General features: G+C 51.4%; 1 protein-coding gene across 5 annotated transcripts in view; it reads left to right on the top strand.

The window, feature by feature from the left end:
• Positions 1-2,248: 2,248 nt before the first annotated feature.
• The window catches only part of PTPRN (protein tyrosine phosphatase receptor type N), an 18,700-nt gene continuing 6,187 nt past the window's right edge, over positions 2,249-14,761 (top strand). The window contains exons 1-18 of one of the 5 annotated variants that reach the window (XM_019638360.1): positions 2,249-2,468; positions 3,931-3,981; positions 4,216-4,329; positions 7,261-7,357; positions 8,275-8,536; positions 8,617-8,962; positions 9,393-9,524; positions 10,125-10,159; positions 10,837-11,111; positions 11,309-11,395; positions 11,695-11,774; positions 11,955-12,019; positions 12,642-12,860; positions 13,289-13,489; positions 13,589-13,736; positions 13,899-13,972; positions 14,209-14,286; positions 14,387-14,506. In XM_019638360.1, the coding sequence (XP_019493905.1) occupies positions 2,354-2,468; positions 3,931-3,981; positions 4,216-4,329; positions 7,261-7,357; positions 8,275-8,536; positions 8,617-8,962; positions 9,393-9,524; positions 10,125-10,159; positions 10,837-11,111; positions 11,309-11,395; positions 11,695-11,774; positions 11,955-12,019; positions 12,642-12,860; positions 13,289-13,489; positions 13,589-13,736; positions 13,899-13,972; positions 14,209-14,286; positions 14,387-14,506 (2,499 nt within the window). In that variant the 5' untranslated portion in view covers positions 2,249-2,353. Of the gene's footprint in view, positions 2,469-3,930; positions 3,982-4,215; positions 4,330-7,260; positions 7,358-8,274; positions 8,537-8,616; positions 8,963-9,389; positions 9,525-10,124; positions 10,160-10,836; positions 11,112-11,308; positions 11,396-11,694; positions 11,775-11,954; positions 12,020-12,641; positions 12,861-13,288; positions 13,490-13,588; positions 13,737-13,898; positions 13,973-14,208; positions 14,287-14,386; positions 14,507-14,761 lie in introns of all 5 variants that reach the window. The other 4 variants (XM_019638359.1, XM_019638363.1, XM_019638362.1 and 1 more) reach the window with 4 other exon arrangements.

Here is a 14,761-nt window from a genome sequence, read left to right as displayed (position 1 = left end):
GTTAACAGATTGTCCAGTTGGTACAAATTCATAAAGAATAATCCCTCTGATATTTAAAAAGTTAGCAACATTGTTGCAAAAAGATTGTGAACTTAATTGTCAGACCTAGTATTGGTCACTAGAGGAAAACATAATTGTACATACAGAGATCTGGCTGTCTCTACCTTAAATCAGTGATCAATCTAGCATCATTAATAGTGGTAAGCCAGACATTATGCACTTCCTGAAATGATGTGTTTGGGACATACAGCATCACCTACAAAGTATTTTGCTTTTAAAAAATTTTAACCCAACACAAGACTTTAGATATAACTTCTAGTTTACAGGAAATGCAGGGAAAATACAGAATATATACAGGGGAAATACAGGGAACTATATCATGAGAAAACAATCAGACAAATCCAGAAGGTGGGCGTTGTAAAGAAAAGCTGACCTGGTCTCTTCAACAAGAAAATGTCAAAAATGGGGTGGGAGATGGGATTGGGGGAGCCCTGTCTATGCTAATTTAAACAGAATTAAGGAACATAACCAAAAGCAATGGTGGTCTATGACTCCTATTGTATTTTATTTATTTATTTATTTATTTTTAACGATTTTTATTTGGGAATTGGGGGAGAGAACAGCGTTGGGGAATTGGGGAAGGGGAACAGGTAAGTTACTGTCCTTTTTTTCTTCAGTCTAGTTGTGGAGGATATTGCTTCACTGGCCCATGTTGGTACTGTGATCATTGCGTTCTTCCCGAGTGAGGCAGATCAGTCGCCGGCTATTGGACGGCCGCTCACGGTGGCTCATGGCAGCTCACGCCGGCTGCTTGCTGCTCATGCTGGCTGTCGGCCACTCATGGTAGCTCACGGCAGCCCACTGAAGCCCACTGCAGCCTACCCTGCAGCAGGCCACACTCACAGCAGCCCAGCTCCAGGTAGAGCTGTTGTTCACCATCTTAGCTGTAGAGGGCGCAGCATCACTGGCCCTTGTGGGATCCAAACCGGCGGCCCTGCTGCTCAGAGCTCGCACTCCCAAGCCAACTCTTAACCAACAAGCCACTCGGCCAACCTATGACTTCTATTTTAAACAAAACAGCTGGAAAAAAGGCATTTTTGGAAACAATTTGAGAAATATGAATATGAACTGAGCATCAAATTATATTTGGGCATTATTGTAAATTTTGTTAGATGTCATAGTGGCATTTTTGTTGTGTGAGAAATATCTTTATTTCTTGAACATGTATATTGAAATATTTATATGGGAAATACGATGTCTATTACTTTTAAAACTTAAAATGAAGCAAATATGGCAAAATATCGGTAACTGTTAAGTCTAGACGATGAGTGTATGAGTATTTACTATGCACTACTATCTTTTTTGTATTTTGGAAAATTTTTAACTGAAAAACAAGAGAGTAAAGTGATCAAATTTGAACTTTACAAAGCTCACTCCCTAGCTTATTGGGTGGCAGGAGTGGAAGCGAAAGACTAATTACTGCAATAGTCATGAAGAAAGAGCACAGTGGTGTAGGTAGGATAGTGAGTATGGAGAGAACTGGGCTGATCAGAGATGTATTTTGCAGGTAGGAACCATAAGATTGTTGGTAGACTCGAGGTAGAAGAGGGCGAAAGAAAGGAGAGTCAAGGCTAATAACAAAAGCGAATATGTATCCAGTGTTCCGTGTATGCCAGGGCAGTTGTTGTTCTAAGCGATTCACATGAGCTTAATTCCTGTAATCCTCACAACCACCTGGTGAGCTAGGTACTATCGGCACCTCCATTTTACAGATCAGGCAATTTGGGTGCAGGGAAGTTAATCAGCTTGCCCAAAGTTATACCCTCAGTAGGTGGCGTTGTTAGAACTGGAATCTAGGCACACACGCATAGCTATTCCTGCCATTAAGGATGACATTGGTGCCATTAATTGAGATGCATAAGAGTACGTATTCTATTCCTTTTTATGCTCTCCATCTTAGTGTTTATACTAACCAACTTCTGTATCTTTCCTGGCTCCCATCCAACTAAATAACCATTTTCGTTAACCCAGGAACTGGGTAATAGAAGTGGTGGTCCTTGGGGAGCAGCATATGTCAAAAGGGTAAGGACAAGTGGGAATTCTAGTGAGGCGCCTATTTGGTGGACGAGGGACGAGGTGGACAACTCCCCCGGTAAGACAGTGCTCTTACGCCACGTATGACGCAAATAAGCGTAAGAGTCGGGGGTGGAGACGTCGTCACCACCCTCGGGACGTGTAGATCCCGCCTCGTAGGTGGGTGGGGACTGGCAGGCCCCGCCCTGGACCCTCTGGCAGGCTGTGGTCCACGTAGCTGCGGCTCGGGCAGCAGAGCGAGCGCGCGGAGCCCGGGAGGATGCGGCGCCCCCGGCGGCCTGGGGGTCCCGGAGGATCCGGGGGTCTTCGGGTGCTCCTCTGCCTCCTACTGCTGAGCAGCCGCCCAGGAGGCTGCAGCGCCATTAGTGCCCACGGTCAGGAGGAAACGGGGAGCGAGGCGGGGGGAGTGGGGCGCGGGGGAAGGAGGGGAATATGGTGCTGGGAGCAAAACTCCGTGGGGGTGCGGGGAAGAGTCTCGAAGGTAGGAAGCTCGAGTAGAATATGTGTGGAGTGGGGTAGGGCAAGCCCTGTGAGATGAGGAAAAAGAGGGCGTCTGAGGAAAGGGGCGTAGGCCTGGAGGTGGGGCTGGACATACGGGGGCGGGACCCAAGAGAAGCGAACTCGGGGAAGATTGCGGATTTGGGAGGAGAAACAGGGGTGGAAATGGACAGAGGGACTTATAGATGGGCTACAAGACCACGGGAGAAGCTAGTTGCGCCGAGGCGCCAAAGAAGTGGCCACTGGCACCGAGGGGTGGAAAGGCGGTAGAGGGAGGGAGAGGGAACTCCGATCTCCCGATAGTAGGAGTCCGGGCCGTGAGCGTCGGGGTCCCAGCTCCCAGTAGAAAATCAGGCCGAGCGAAGGCTCAGCGTTTCTCTTTATGCCTAGAGAGGTCAATTGCTTCGATCTGATCTCCGATAAGAGGGATACAGCAGGGGATGAGGGCGGAAGAGCGCGAGAAGGAAGGGTCCTCTCCGGTCCCCCTCCCCACAGCCGGCCCTGGTGCTGACTCACATCTTAGAGGACAGAGACAGTCAGCGCTGACTCATGGGCCAGGGGAGGGTGGGGGCGAGGGGCGCGTGGGGGAAGGGGCACAGCCCAGCTGTCAGGCTCCCTCCTTCACCACTGGGCTTGGAGGCCAATGCAGGATACTTCCTGTGGCGCTGTGGGTTAGCAGGGTGGTAGATGAATCCTGGAGCGGCGGAGGGGTCACATCGCTTGGAGACTCCTCTCCTTGTCACCCCTCCCTCCCCCATAACTGCTTCCAGGCAAGCCCTCGGCGGCTCCAGGCTCAGAGCTTCAGCACCGCGGACAGAGACAGCTGCACCGGACTTGAGGGACAGTGTAGGAAGAAGCATTGCCTTAGACACATCTCACCCTTCCTCCTTTCCCACATGGAGGGGAGATGTGCTAGGGTTTTTACCTTTTCTGGATCCCAGGCCGTCAGTTAGGATGCTTTTGGAGCTTTGGGAAGGAAAGTCCTCTTTTCCTCAAAATTTGGCCATAAACGTCTCTCATTCCATGAGAGCATAAATGTGTGCTCCTCCACTATCACCACCCCCATGCACCTGGAAGTCTTCTCCCCATCACTCAGTTAAGCAAACTGAAGCTTTTAGGGAAAGGATCCAGACTCACAGATCCTTAAAATCCAAAGCCATATCCTGTGTCTCCTTCTCTTAAGTATTCTAGACTTCCTCCCTCCTCTCCTCCCAGCTTACAGCCTTCCTTAGAAAGAGAGAGTGGACCCATATGCTTTCCCCTTTCTCAGCATGCCCATCCGTCTGAACATTCTATGCGTGTGGGTGTCTGAATCTCTGCCCTCCTATCCCTTTACAGGCTGTCTGTTTGACCGGAGACTCTGCTCTCACCTTGAAGTCTGTATTCAGGGTGAGTGAAGCCCGAGCATAGGATTTACAAGATGGGGAGACACAATAACAAAAACTTGGGGGAGGTCTGGAAGGGAGGAGGGGTACTGGGCTTGGGCAAAAGGGGGACTGGCCTGGAGGAGCAGAGCTCTCTGAAGCCAAGAGAAGAGATGAAGAGAGTCCTGCCCATTAGCAACGTGAACTTTGGAAGGCCTTTTGTCTAAACCCCCTACTGACACCACTTTTGTCTTCTTAGATGGCTTATTTGGACAGTGCCAGGTGGGAGTGGGGCAGGCTCGGCCCCTTTTGCAAGTCACCTCCCCTGTTCTTCAACGTTTACAAGGTGTGCTCCGACAGCTCATGTCCCAAGGTGAGGTCTAGATTCATTGGAGGAGAGAGACTGGAACTTGATTAGATAAGGGTGGGGAAGGGGAGGGCCATCTGACTCAAGGATTTCTCTCATGGAACATTCCTATTACACCCACTCCTGGGGCCGCACCTTCCCAAACCTTGCTGGAGAAGGAGGCGAAATGGAAGTGTCGTAGAACCTTAGAGATGGGCTGCTCACATGTAGACTTTCTGGAGGAGTCCAGAAAAGGCTTCTAGAAGAAGCCACTGTAAGAGGCCAGCATCCATCTCCTTAGGGTCATCCCAATCCCTGGAACTCTCTGAGTGCTCCAGAGCTATGAATTCTGGAGTCTTCAGTCACAAGAACACCCCACTCATCCAGTTCACTCGTTCAACAAGTACTTATTGGGTATTTACTATGTGGCAAGCATAGCTTTAGGTGCTTGGGATGTATCAGGGAATAAAACAGACAAAGCTCTCTGTTTACTGGATTTTACTTTCCAGGGTGAGGGGAGGGAATACACTAAATAAATTGAAAATAAATAGACTGCTGGAAGGTGATAAGTGCCATAGAAAAAAACAAATATTGCAACAGGATAAAGAGATCAGAAATTGTGAGGGAAGAAGCTGCAGTATTAAATTGAGTGGTCAAAATAGACCTCATTGAGACTATGAAATTTGAAAGACATCAAGGAGGTGGAGGTGTTTTCCAGAAGGTTATCTGGGGGTGGGGTGATAGTATTTCAGACCAGACAAAGAGCTAGAATAAAAGCCCTCAGATAAGAGCATGAGTTTGAGGAACACCATGGCGACCACCTCTATAGTGTGGCTGTAGAGAAGTGACAGAGAGGCAGAATAGAAGATGCATTCAAGTAGCTAATGGGGAAGGAAAGCAGATCACTATAGGGCCTTGTAGGAGAATGTATAGATGTTGGCTTGAGTCTGAATAAGAGGACACCATCACAAGGTTTTGAGCATAGGGGTGTGTAATCTCACCTCTACTTTAAAAGGATCACTCTTGCTGCTATTTTGAGAATAGAATGTAGGGGATTCAAGGTTAGAAAGAGAGACCATTAAAATCTACCACAACAACTCATATAAGAGATATATGTGGCATGGACCAGGGTGGTTGCAGGCAGGTAGTGAGGAATGACAGGATTCTGTATATATTTTTAAGGTAGTGAGCATGATTTCATGAAGTGTTGGATATGGCTGTGAAATAAAGGAAGGAGTCAAGGATGACACGCAGGTTTTACTGACTAAACAACTGGGTTGATGGAGATGTCATTAGCTATGCGGGAGGATCAACTTGGGGGAAAGAGTGTTTTAGTTTTAAATATACTGAGTTTAAGATGTCCATTCAAGTAGAGTGGGCAGTTGAGTACATAGATTGATTGGGTTTTGAAAGAGAGAGAGAGGTCTGCAGTGGAGATTTAAATTTGGAATTCTTTGGTATGTATATGGTAATTAAACCCAGGAGGTGGATGAGATAACCAAAGGATTGAGTGTTTATGAAGACAAGCCCTAGAGAATTCTAATAGTAAGAGGACCAGGAGAAGAAGAGGAACCAACAAGGGAGCCTGGAAAAGGGGTCCAGTTGAGATAGGAGAAGAAACAAGAGTGTTTGGTGTCATGGAAGGCAAGTGAAAGTGTACAAGGAAGGAGCAATCAACAGTGAAATGATGGTGGTAGGTTAAGTGAGAGGAGATCTGAGAACTGACCACTGGATTTAGATATAGAGAAGCCACGGTGATCTTGATAAAAAGCAGTTTTGGTAGAATAGTTGGGAATAAAACCCTGAATAGATTGGTTTGAGAAGAAATGGGGCGGGGGGTGAATGGATACAGCCAGTATAGATAACACTTTCAAGGAATCTTGCTATAAAGAAAAGCAAAGAAATGGGGTGATTCAGGGGAATGTGAGATCGAGCATTATTTTTGAAATGTCATCATGTGTGTATGCTAATGGGAATAATTCTGTAGAATACAGGAGATGATGGTGTAGGATATAAGGGAGAATTACAGGGAAGATGTTCTTGAGTAGGTGGTAGAGGATGAAATCTAGCGCTCAAGTGGAGGAATTGGCCTTAAATAGGAATGCAGTGCGTGTAATGTTAATAGGCATAAAAGGAAATATGAGTGCCGGTAGACCCCAGAAAGGAGTTAAGAGCAGTACAGACTGTTAATCCAGAACCAGGGAAGAAGGAATAGAAGTAGAGAGTGGGAGATTATTCCTTTAGAATAGGTGACTGACCTTTCCTGGTGGGAAAGGGTTAAACAGGGGATCTGCCTCAGGATAAGATGGTTATGATGGTGATGATGGTGGTGGTGGTGGTGATGGTGATGATGATGGAGACAGAGGACGAGTTTTAAAACAGGTATATAGTGCTTTACAGTTTTCTAAGGACTTTCACTTCCTTCATTGCACTTGAACTTCACAACAGCCCCATGAAGTATACATTATTCCCACTTTACAAATAAAGAAAACTAAGGTTCAGGATCAACAAAAAGAAGAATAGGAATAATAATTATGATGATGATGATAATAATAACATTTACTGATAATTCACTATGTGACAGGTACTATTATAATCATTTTATATTGTGTTATTTAATTATCACAACAATCTTAGGCAGCATAAACTCTCATTTTACAGATGAGAGAATTGAGGCTCAGACAGGTTCAGCAAATTGCCCAAGGTCACCCAATTTGTAAGTGGCAGAGAATTCAAACCCAGTCTGACTGGAGGCAGTCTAATTCCAAAATCAGTTCCTGAGGGCGGGGAAAGGACACTTCTGATCACCCATCAGGTCTCCAGACTTTCTCACTCTCCCTCTGCTCTTTCAAACTCAATACTGCAGGGCAGGGGGTGCAGTTTTGATCTCTACTGGGCTCTGTTACTGGTCCCTCAGACCGTCCTGAACCAACCTCACCCTATCCTGTCCCCTGGCAGGATTGTCCTGGCACGATGACCTCACCCAGTATGTGATCTCCCAGGAGATGGAACGCATCCCTAGGCTTCGCCCCCCAGAGCCTCATCCAAGGGACAGGTAAGTATCCTTTCTCAACCACGCTAGCATGGCAAGGCTGGTGGGGCTGGGGTCTTGCTGATGGATGGGGCAGGAAGGAATGGTGTGGGCACCAAGGGTAGCAGGCTGGGGCATGGGGATAAGGGGTTCAAGAATGGTCATCCGACATGCCCACACACCCAGGAGGAGCTGAGGTCATTTCTGGGGATCCAGCAAAACAGAGGCATCTTTAAAATGTGAAAAACTTGGATATTTGGCATTTTAAAAGAAGCATCAAAGTAGTCATCATGGGAAAATTAGAAATTTGTTGGACTAAAGTTGTTTAATGTTCAGTGTCATTACTATGTGGAATTGTATATGGTAGGAGAGCTAGTTGTCTTCTGTGGTTAGAGACCCTGAAGGCAGTGTTCAGGCCCTGTAAAGCAGAGGAAAGGAAATGAGAGCTTGGAGCTCAGGTGATGATACCAGGATGAAGACGGCAGAGGGATGGGGGTGGGGCAGAGTGGGAGGGCACAGTATTGCATACTGGAACCTACACCTGGAGAGCCAGGTGTGAGACATACACACAGGGGCCATGGGCAAGCTGCAGCCACAGTTCACCGAGAGAGGTTCCCAGCTTCCTTCCTCTGCTCCTGATATCCCCTTCTCCTTCCTAGCCTCACACTTCCCTAGCCTCTGCCGCTGTGTTTCAGGGACCCACGCATGCTTACCAGGAGGCAATGACCTCTGCCTCAGGTTTGGCTCTCTGACCCTTCCTCATGCTACTCTCTCCTCCGCGAGGCTGCCTCATTTCTTAAGGGGTCAGACTTACTCCACACTACTGAGCCTGTGTGGCCTCACCAGCTCTGCCTCATAGGCTCTGTATGCCCTTGCCACACACCGCGCGCCCGCGCGCGCGCACACACACACTCACACACACACTTTGCTTTCCTCCCCAGATCTGGCTTGGTGCCCAGAAGACCTGGTCCTGCTGGGGAACTGCTTTTGCAGGCCATCCCCACTGCCTCTGCCCCTGCTGCCCAGCACCGGCTAACTCAACCTCCAGTGGGTGGGGATGGAGCTGGGGCGGGCTCTCCACTGACCCCTGTGCAGGCTGAGCTGCTGCCCCCTCTCTTGGAGCATCTGCTGCTGCCCCCACAGCCCCCCCACCCTGCCCTGAGTTATGAACCTGCCCTGCTGCAGCCTTACTTTTTCCATCAGGTGAGCCCCACAAACTGGCCTCCCCAACCCCAACCCCCCAGCCCTAATGCCTGCTTACCTGGATCTCTGGTTTCCCACAGTTTGGCTCCCGAGATGGCTCCCGGGGCTCAGAGAGCTCCCCAGGGATGGTCAGTGTCGGCCCCCTGCCCAAGGCCGAACCCCCTGCCCTGTTCAGCAGAACTGCCCCCAAGGGCATGTTTGGGGCTCACCCTGGCCACTCCTATGGGGACCCTCCAGGGTCTTCACCTGCTCAGCTTTTCCAGGAGTCAGGGATGTTCTACCTGGCCCAGGAGCTGCCAGTGCCCAGCAGGGCCAGGGCACCACGGCTGCCAGAGCAAGGGGGCAACAGCCGGGCAGAGGACTTCTCAGAGGAGGAAGGACTCAAGGGTCGTGGGGAGAAGCCTCCTTCCCCAGCAGAGCAGCCAGGTAACAGAGTCCTCATTATCCACTTCCCACCTGTGGGGGCTGCTTTGGGGGGCTCCTTCCTGACTATCCATGCACTTGTTAACTTGTCCTTTAAGTCACTCATACATTTAACTAATGTCTATTGACAACCCGATCAAGGTCAGGCAATAGGTAGGCAGTGGGGATACAGTGGCGGGTGGAAGTGACATGACTCTTCTTCAGGTGGAGAGCCAAGATGTCCATGGTGGGCCTGAAGTTTGGTTTTGGCCCCAGGCAGGTCTTTCCCCCAAAGTGTGGACAAGGGCTGGAAGGAGAGGGGGGGCATCAGTGTCCTGGTGTTTGAGAAGAAGTTCTTAAATATGCTAGTCCCCTCCCACCCCCAACTCACCCATCTGTATCCCACAAGCTTATCTCGCCACCAGCTCTTAGCTCTGTGTCTGGCTCCCAGCAGGTGTGACTGTGCAGAGACTGGCGGCTGTGCTGGCGGGCTACGGGGTGGAGCTGCGTCAGCTGGCCCCTGAGCAGCTCTCTACCCTCCTGACCCTGCTGCAGCTTCTGCCCAAGGGTGCGGGGCGAAATCTTGGTGAGTGTCCAGGCAGAGAGACTAGCACCTACTAGCCCCATGGAAGCCTATTGCCCCCATGAGCTGCCTGGAGGAGAAGGGTCAGGGTCAGGGCCAGGGAAGGGAGTTCTTTTGAGACATGAGGTCACTGGCAAGCAAAGGGCAGGGAGCAAGTGGGTGCAATGATAAGCTGAGGAGTTAGACCAGGAAAGGATTGGAGGGTGGAAGTAATGGACAAAGAGGCCCACAGGGGGTGTGAGCAGGAATCAGGAAGCACTGAGAAGGGTGGGTGGATGACAATGAGGACCTAAAGAGGGGTGTGGCCAATGCGAAGGAGAAGCCAATCAAGTGTGGGTAGCGGGAGGCCTGAACAAACAGCTTCGAGAGGTGTGGCCAATGCCAGAGGGAAGAGGTAATAAAACAATGAATTATAAGACAGAAGCACAGTGGCATGAGGCCATGTTTAGGACGAGACCTCGTTTAGGACGAGGTCACTGACTGAGAGGAAAGAGACCACAGCAGATGTAACAGGCCCAGGGCCTCTGGTCCTTTCTCCGGCAGTGTTGTGTGGACTTTGGCCTTGGCCCTTTGCCCAGAGTCTTGTTTTTCCTGTCTCTGTAGGAGGGAATGTAAACGTTGGAGCTGACATCAAGAAAGTGAGTTCCCAGCACCTCCCTGACCCATAAGTGCCCCACGGCAGGCAGCAAACCCCCTTGCCGAAATCTAAACCTCAGGATCAGGACCCAGAATCTAAGCCCTCCAAACCCTTATTTTGGGGAAACCAAGGCCCACAGACTGCAAGTCATTGCCGAAGTCTCACCTCAAGTTGATGGCAGAACTCAGACTATAAATTGGAATTCTTGACTCACTGTTTTTTCCCAGTACAATCATTTGAGACCATGCTCTAAGGATCCCTCAGGGAAGAGGGGAGCTGTGAGCAGGCAGGCTCCTGATGCCCCTGGAACTTGGGGAGTTCCATGTTTCATGTGTTGGACATCTAAGATTTCGTGGCTAAACCAAAATCTAAAAACCATTGCCTGCCTATTCACCTTCTAACCATGCTCCAGAGATTCTCCCCACTCCAACCGCATCCTGTGGATTATCACTGATCATGTTTCATTCATTCATTCATTCGTTCATTCATTCATCTACTGGGCTCACTTTCCTGGGTGCCTTCTCTGTACCCAACCCTGCACTGGGCCCTGGGGATAGAAAGAGAAGCAAGTCCTAAGCTCCACTGTAGGGAACTCAGGGTCCAGGATGTGGACCCTCCTCCCCCGCCCCAGCCCCTCCACTGTCCAGAGACCATATCGCTATCCTCTCCTCAAAACAGACAATGGAGGAGCAGATGCAGGGTGGAGACACAGCAGAGCCTCCACCCCCTACACCCTCCCTGCCTGGATACCCGACTGCCGGCCCCACCTCCAATAAAGCCCAGCAAGTGCTGAGCTTTGGAACCCCTGAGCCCCCCAAAGCTGCCGGCCCCCCTACCACGCCTGTCCTGATAGAGAAGAAAAGTCCACTGGGCCAGAGCCAGCCCACAGCAGCGGGGCAGCCTTCGGCTCAGCCATCAGCAGAGGAGTATGGCTACATTGTCACTGACCAGAAGTAAGGACTCCAGCCTGGGGAAGCCTTCCAGTCCCCTAGGGGTTGGGCTGGCCTGCCTGGCAGGAAGCAGAGAGTAGAAATCCAGCTGTGAAATAGACAGAGGGATGGGCTGCTCTGCACCCCTGGAGGTGGCCTGTTTCAAGAAAGTGGCCAAGAGGATCCCCATCTTCCTTCCTCTGCCTGCTGCCTACCTCCAGGCCCCTGAGTCTGGCTGCAGGAGTGAAGCTGCTGGAGATCCTGGCGGAGCATGTGCACATGTCCTCGGGCAGCTTTATCAACATCAGGTGGGGCTGCTGTCTGGCTGGGGAGGCAGAGATCTAGAAGGCGGCTTGAGTGGGGGGAGGGTGGCTGGAGGGGCTCAGGGAAAAGGGGAAGATAAGCTCTGGGTCAGAGATGCTCCCAGCTGCATTAAAGGTACAGCCACAACGAGCCCTGCTGCTGGCACCATCCAGTGTCTCCCTTGTAGGGCATCTCTGATCAGCTCCAGCCCCACCCTCTAATGTGGAGAGGGTCAAAGCTGGCCACTGTTTCAGAGCCTGGGGTCTAGGGTTGGTGAGGGAGTAACATGGCTCCTATTTGGCAGTGTGGTGGGACCAGCCCTCACCTTCCGCATACGGCACAACGAACAGAACCTGTCTTTGGCTGATGTGACCCAGCAAGCTGGTAAATACTGCCTAGCCCCAGCTCCAGCCCTAGCAGGATACACCCACGCCCATGGCTGATGCTCCCCTTGAAATAGTCTAAAAGCCTGCATGGGCCCTGCCTGCCACCTGGCATAGCATGACATGGGGTGGGGACCACATGAGGCTGGAGAGAGCCTGACCTGTGTCCTCCCCGCTGCAGGGCTGGTGAAGTCTGAACTGGAAGCACAGACAGGGCTGCAGATCTTGCAGACAGGCGTGGGACAGGTATGAGCTACCTGGAGAATCCGTCAAAGCCCCAGAGGGCTGACATCGCCCACAAGAGACCAAGGCAAACTTGACAGGAGAACCAGATCTGAAACCTATGCCTGGCTGGCCCACCTGCTTCTCTAAAGCAGCCCTCCCCTATGGCGTTTTCTTTCTGGCCAGCAGATGGCCCCAGTGGCTCTTCTATAGGAAGGTGGCTTGCTTGGCAAGAACTAGCTGAGATGCCCATAGCTTTCCAAGCCATCTCCCATCTCTAAATTCCAAGGGACGGCCTTACACAGGACACTGAACTCAAAATATGTTTCTATTCTGCACCAACGCTGATGCCTCACATTGTATTATTTGAGTCCTTGGGTTCTCTCTCTACTTCTCTACATCCATTTTTAAATGCAAATACTCCTGGTGGGGGTCATCCACTAAGTCTCAGGGAGTGCAGTTTGGCTGAGTTGGTCTGATGGGGATTGAAAAGGAGTTTTCTTGGGTCCATCTGAACCCTTCTCCCAGTACCAGCATGCTCCTGCTCTCCCAGCTTTGCCCCAGGAGGTACCGTAGCAGGGAGCAGAAGCAGCTCCCAAATCTCTCCCACCACTGCCCCCTCTTGATTCTAGCTTTGTTCCCACAGAGGGAGGAGGCAGCTGCCGTCCTTCCCAGACCAGCCCGCAGCACCTCTCCCATGCGCTCAGTGCTGCTTACTCTGGTGGCCCTGGTGGGTGTGGCTGGCCTGCTGGTGGCTCTGGCAGTGGCTCTGTGTATGCGGCAGCATGCACGGCAGAGGGACAAGGAGCGCCTGGCAGCCCTGGGACCCGAGGGGGCCCATGGCGACACTACATTTGAGTACCAGGTGTGCAGCCCCAGAAGCTTGCTGAGGAGAGGGAATGGGAGGGGCTTGGGGGTCTGGATCTCACATGGGGTTAGAGTGGGGAGTTGGATGGAGAGCGAGCACCCATCTCTTGGAATGTTTTTTTTGGGTTGCCCCAGTAGGGTTGTTGCGGGGGGTGTTTTGAATATTGGGAGCAGATGGTTCCTAGGTTCTTCCAGTGTTACGATTCTGGTGTTCTGAGATTCAGCTCTGTAATATCTGAGGTTGTCATAGGCACCACCCAAGCAGAACAGCCCCCCAAAAGGATGAGGGCAGAAGATCCTACCCTAGAGGAGATGGGTGTTATTCAGATCTATTAAGGAAGAGCCTAGGGACCCAAGATTGAACCCAGGACCCTGTTGCAAAGGCTTCAGGGGACCCTTGGGCCCCACCTGATCCTTTCTTTGCAGGACCTGTGCCGCCAGCACATGGCCACAAAGTCCCTGTTCAGCCGGGCAGAGGGTCCGCCAGAGCCTTCTCGAGTGAGCAGCGTGTCCTCCCAGTTTAGCGACGCAGCCCAGGCCAGCCCCAGCTCCCACAGCAGCACACCGTCCTGGTGCGAGGAGCCTGCCCAGGCCAACATGGACATCTCCACGGGACACATGATTCTGGTCAGGACAAGGCCTGGGCCCAGAGTGCATGAGGGGACAGGATGTAGGGGAGGCAGGGCTGGTGGGGTAGGCCAGAGCCAGTCTGTTGTGTCCCTGCAGGCATACATGGAGGACCACCTGCGGAACCGGGACCGCTTGGCTAAGGAGTGGCAGGCCCTGTGTGCCTACCAGGCAGAGCCCAACACCTGTGCCACTGCTCAGGGGGAGGGCAACATCAAAAAGAACCGCCACCCCGACTTCCTGCCCTGTGAGTGAGTCCTGCTTGCCGATCTGGCCCAGCTGCTCTCTGCTGGGAGCTCTGGGGAGCTTGGGGGAAGGGGCTGGGCTCCTGGCTCAGGCTGAGTGGCAGAGGTGCCAGGACCCCAATGACTGGAGGGGCACCTGGGGGTGGGATGTGGGCTTTGTGCAGATGACCACGCTCGCATCAAGCTGAAGGTGGAGAGCAGCCCTTCTCGGAGTGATTACATCAATGCCAGCCCCATTGTGAGTGGCCCTGGTTCCTGCCCCCATCTCTGCCCCATTTTCATCTTCCTTTTATAAACTCCATTCCCATATAATCACCACCTCCCCCTGTGGGAGGCTGTGGATGGGGCCTAATGCCCTAGCATGGAAATGGAGGGTTCTCAGGCTCCCTCAGACCTTGGCCCACTCACTTTGACCAAGCCTTTCCATGGCATCATTTCTCATTCTGGCTCATGATGTATCTTTCCTGCCCCCAGATTGAGCACGACCCTAGGATGCCAGCGTACATAGCCACACAGGGCCCGCTGTCCCATACCATCGCGGACTTCTGGCAGGTGGGCTCTTGGAGGGAGGGCTTCTCCAGGGACCGGGGGCCCTGGGCCAGCCAGGTCCCAGGGAGGTTAGAATGGAGCTTACCTGAGTCTCTGTCCCTAGATGGTATGGGAAAGTGGCTGCACCGTCATTGTCATGCTGACCCCGCTGGTGGAGGATGGTGTCAAGCAATGTGATCGCTACTGGCCAGATGAGGGCTCCTCCCTCTACCACATATATGAGGTCAGCAGGACCCCACGGCTAGGGGAAAATGAGAGTAGGGAAAGCAGATGGTAAACCTTCATACATGTATGAATATATATACTCGTATATATACCAGGGATTCCAAAAAATGTATACACATGACTTGTATTCATCTTTTATAATTGGTATATATTGAGTATTACAATTTTAATACCGGTTTTTTCCTTGCTTAAAATGTATATACATTTGTTTGGCACCGTGTGTGTGTGGTGTGTGTGTGTGTGTGTGTGTGTG

This window comes from Hipposideros armiger, unplaced genomic scaffold, assembly GCF_001890085.2.
Source record: "Hipposideros armiger isolate ML-2016 unplaced genomic scaffold, ASM189008v1 scaffold_38, whole genome shotgun sequence".
Taxonomy (NCBI): Eukaryota; Metazoa; Chordata; class Mammalia; order Chiroptera; family Hipposideridae; genus Hipposideros; species Hipposideros armiger.
This window is presented reverse-complemented; position numbering and strand designations above follow the sequence as displayed.